General features: G+C 42.9%; 1 protein-coding gene across 1 annotated transcript; it reads right to left on the reverse strand.

Moving 5' to 3' along the window:
- Positions 1-336: 336 nt before the first annotated feature.
- SPTSSA (serine palmitoyltransferase, small subunit A) lies at positions 337-2,662 on the reverse strand (the record flags this gene model as incomplete). Its single annotated transcript, XM_010138543.1, has 2 exons — positions 337-1,055; positions 2,553-2,662. Coding segments are annotated over 2 exons (214 nt in total), but the record flags the coding sequence as incomplete, so codon positions are not given.
- Between the last annotated feature and the right edge of the window lie 1,166 nt (positions 2,663-3,828).

Consider the following 3,828-nt stretch of genomic DNA (forward strand, 5'->3'; position numbering starts at 1 on the left):
CCCTATGTTTTGGTCATCTGTAGGGAGAACATGTTTGGAACACTAGCAGCAATAGAAAACCCCTTTAAAACCTCGACAGCGTTGAGTGAAAATTAGCAGAAGCCATAACTACCGGAACATAAGAAAGCATCCTGTAAAAGTACAATTGAATTGGTAGCTAGAAAAACAGGGTTGATTTAAAGTGCTATCCCAAAGATTTACGTGGGTCTACGTCAGTAAAGAAAAGTCCTTTTTCCCCCCACAAAAGCCCAGAACTACGGCACTACTCCAAGCAGAATGATGATGGTCCCCACTCCGCCTCGAGGCCTCATCTCCCCCGCCCTCCTCCAACAGCTGGAATACAGAAACTTGAAATAACTTCAGATTCCGAATTTAGGCGATAAGCACAAACATACCGTTGAACAAAGTCTGGACAGCAAACGGTACACCTGAGTTCAGTCATACAAACTAACTTTTGTAAATAGCGTAAAGACGAATAGATCCACGTCTCTAATATGAATCTAGATGTATTTTCTTACAAAATGCATTAATAGAAATATCCAGGCAAATACATACCATACAATAGCAAAAGCTTTAAGCCCCATTTAATAAGATGACTTTCCGATTAAAAATAGAAGGCAATTAAGATTTACTCAAAATTACAATTAAGAAAAGCTTTCACAGTGCAATATTGGAACTGTCACAAAGTTAAGAAAATACTGATATCAAAGTACAATCACAACGTTAAAGTAGACAAAACTACTATACAAGGGCTTATCTTGTAAAATTAAAAGGAATGAACACAACACAGGGGACACTCGCATCCCTGCTCTACACATCTCGTTTCCTAGTCTTTGGAGTCACAATCGTGTCTTTCGGACATCAGCAGAAGCCTCATTAAAACCAAGAGGTTCGTTCTTCTTTGCAGACCGGATTTCAGAGCCCGATTACTTCTCGAAAATACGTTCTTCATCACTGCACGATTTCAAAGTAGTGCAGTATCGCCATGATGTGCTGCGGCATGAACACGTAGCCCGTGTACAGCGCCATGCCCACAATGGAAACCAGCATGGAATCTGAGCAATGGTTGAGGAAAAAAGCCTTTGAAATTGAACACGTATAAAGACATTAGATAACTACAGCATTAAAACTTTCCTGGTGACTGTCCTATCGCGTGTTTACATCAGAAGGGGTCAAGTCTATTCAGCAATTACAGCCGCAGGAAGAACAACCGAACGCTGGAAACCAGAGCACTGGTAGAAGCGATCAGCTGGATTGTGGAAGGATGCCATGCAAGTTATCCACTGCCGTGTCACGGACACAAAAGGACAATCCAAAGTGTGGGAAGGGCGAAGGAGGAACAGAAACTGGGCGCTGAGAAGATACAAGATGATACACATCTTCCTAGGTGTTAAAAGCAAGTCCTGCAGAAGCCAGCCCCATTCGGCCAAGCAGAAAATAAAGTCAACCACAACAAGAACAAACCAAAACCAAACCACAATGACAGGAGTAGCCGCACTGAACAGGAGTTCTTGTTTGTACTCATTTTTAAGCAGGCAGCATTAGATGCTGACCTCAACTTCTTGGAACAGTATGAAGCAATAGATTTAAATTTATGGTGCACGCAACACGTCTGGTGTGAAAGTTGTACTGTTACCGTAACAAAATTAGGAAACCTCAAATCCATTTCAAGCTGCCAGTGTCCTCTACACATTAAGTCACTACATGATTTGGTTCAGTTCTCCACCTGCACACCACGCTCAGACCCTTCTTTATGGGCAAGCAGCTCCATTTATATGGTGTCTGGCAGTACTTTGGGAAGAAGAAACCACAGGGGGAGAGAAAAGTACGAGTAACATCATGACACGCACCTTTCTAATTATTTCACTCACAAAGCCTCGGAGCAGCAGCACAGCTTCCAGTCAGGTTGTGTGCTTAAATAAACAGGCGCTCACAAGTATTTTACTGTAGCAGATCACACTGCAAAACAAACTTCACGTGGAGCTATCTGCTAAACTATCCTCAGACGACCGCTTTACTAGTTGAACTGCTAACAGGAGTAAAATCTATACAGAGAAGTGAGACAACAGCCTATAGTGTGTACATACAACGAGACCTTCATCCAGCTTTCTTCAGGATTTATCTACAGAAACTACGGCATCAGATTACTGAAAGATTATGCCATTCAAAGTCTAAAGTGCCAGAAATTCAAAAGTACTCAGGATTAATAACAACCTGTTGGTTTCATCCAACTACCTGCAGAGATTCAGTAAACGTAGACAGAAACACTATAAAAAGCACTGGAGATTAACAAGCGTGATAACAGCGGGCAGCAGTGCTCGGTTTCCACAGGTGAAACCAGAGGAGCTGCGCATGCTCCGTGTCCTCAAGAAGTCAAGTCACCGCAGCAGGCATGTAACAAGCGCTCTGTGACCGACTTCCCCACAGCAGAGCAGAGGGATGAGTTGCACTCACTAGAGCATACTAGCTGCTGGGTGTATTTTCAGTCCCAGAAGATTATGCAGCAAGAGATACTAAAATGAAGGTCAACTCATAAATCCACATTTCCATACGAGCGCTCACGTCTGATTCTGGAGCACAGGCAGCAGAGCCATGCACCATCAGCTCCCGCAGCTGCCGTGTCTGCGCTGCATCTGTACAGCGTCCAGCAGACCCGGCCCATCTATAGCAAGAAAGTCCAGTTTGGGGACAAAAAAAGTTTTGCTGACCTGAGATTGCAAGTGATACTTGTGCCACTCATGACATTTTTAAGTTAAGTGGCATTTATTTCACTGTCGTATAAGCATTTTCTAAAAGTAAACATGCACGCATCCTTCCATTTACTGAAGTGTTTTGCTGCATGGTTAACACAAAAGAAAAAATATTTATGACTAATATAACTGCAGGAAAGCAAAGATGAAGTTTCCTCAATGATACAGACATGGCATCGAAAGAGGAAGGTATGTTAGCAAGGCACACAACGTTTTGAAGGTAAGAACCCCTTCCTAAACAATTGTGCACACTCAGTTTATAAATACCAGAAAATGTAAGTAGACATCTCCAACTGGAAAATAAAAAATCTGCTCACACACACAGCTGTAACTCGGGCAACCACTTTTATTACCAGGTGTGAGTTCCTTTACAAAACTGACCAGTATCTCAGTAAAAGCAGCTTCTCACTCCTACTTACACCCTTCTCTTGATTAACATTTTAGTTAATTTCTCTCTTTGCCTCAACATTAACTGAAAATGGCTCAGGGTCATTCATATGAGACACCATTTTAAGTCGAGATCAAAACAGCAACACTTCAGAGAAAAATACCTGTGATGCCAGAACAACACTTTTGAGAAAATATACCGCCGGTATGAAAGGGCTGAGTAAAGAAGCAAATGTATAAACACTCTTTACACAGATGCCTTCACATAAGCACCTACCAAGTTATTCCACTCCAAAAGAGCCAAGCAAACTTACCAGCTCGAGGATTAAATATTCATCTAATAAAAACCCTGTGACAAAGCACCAGGCAAACGTAAGCTCGCAAGGTTTGCAGCAGGAACGTTTACTTTCCACTATGCAAAAATACAAAGGAATTCACGAAAGACACCTGTGCTGAAGACAAAGCTTACGATTTCAGTGCGAAAGGCAGGAAGAGGAACTACCCTAACTCTACAGAAGAAAAATTAGAGAAACAACTTCGAGAGATAAACTTATGCCCGAGGAAAAATGGACCAGAGGCGCAGCGGCAGGATGCGAACACCTGCACGAGGGTCACTGCCCAGCTTGGGCACACGCTGGTTTGCGAAGGTGAAGAGCTTCAGCTCCTGCCTGCGAGGAGGGACAAGCCCCGG

Source organism: Buceros rhinoceros, unplaced genomic scaffold (genome assembly GCF_000710305.1).
Source record: "Buceros rhinoceros silvestris isolate BGI_N320 unplaced genomic scaffold, ASM71030v1 scaffold21336, whole genome shotgun sequence".
Taxonomy (NCBI): Eukaryota; Metazoa; Chordata; class Aves; order Bucerotiformes; family Bucerotidae; genus Buceros; species Buceros rhinoceros.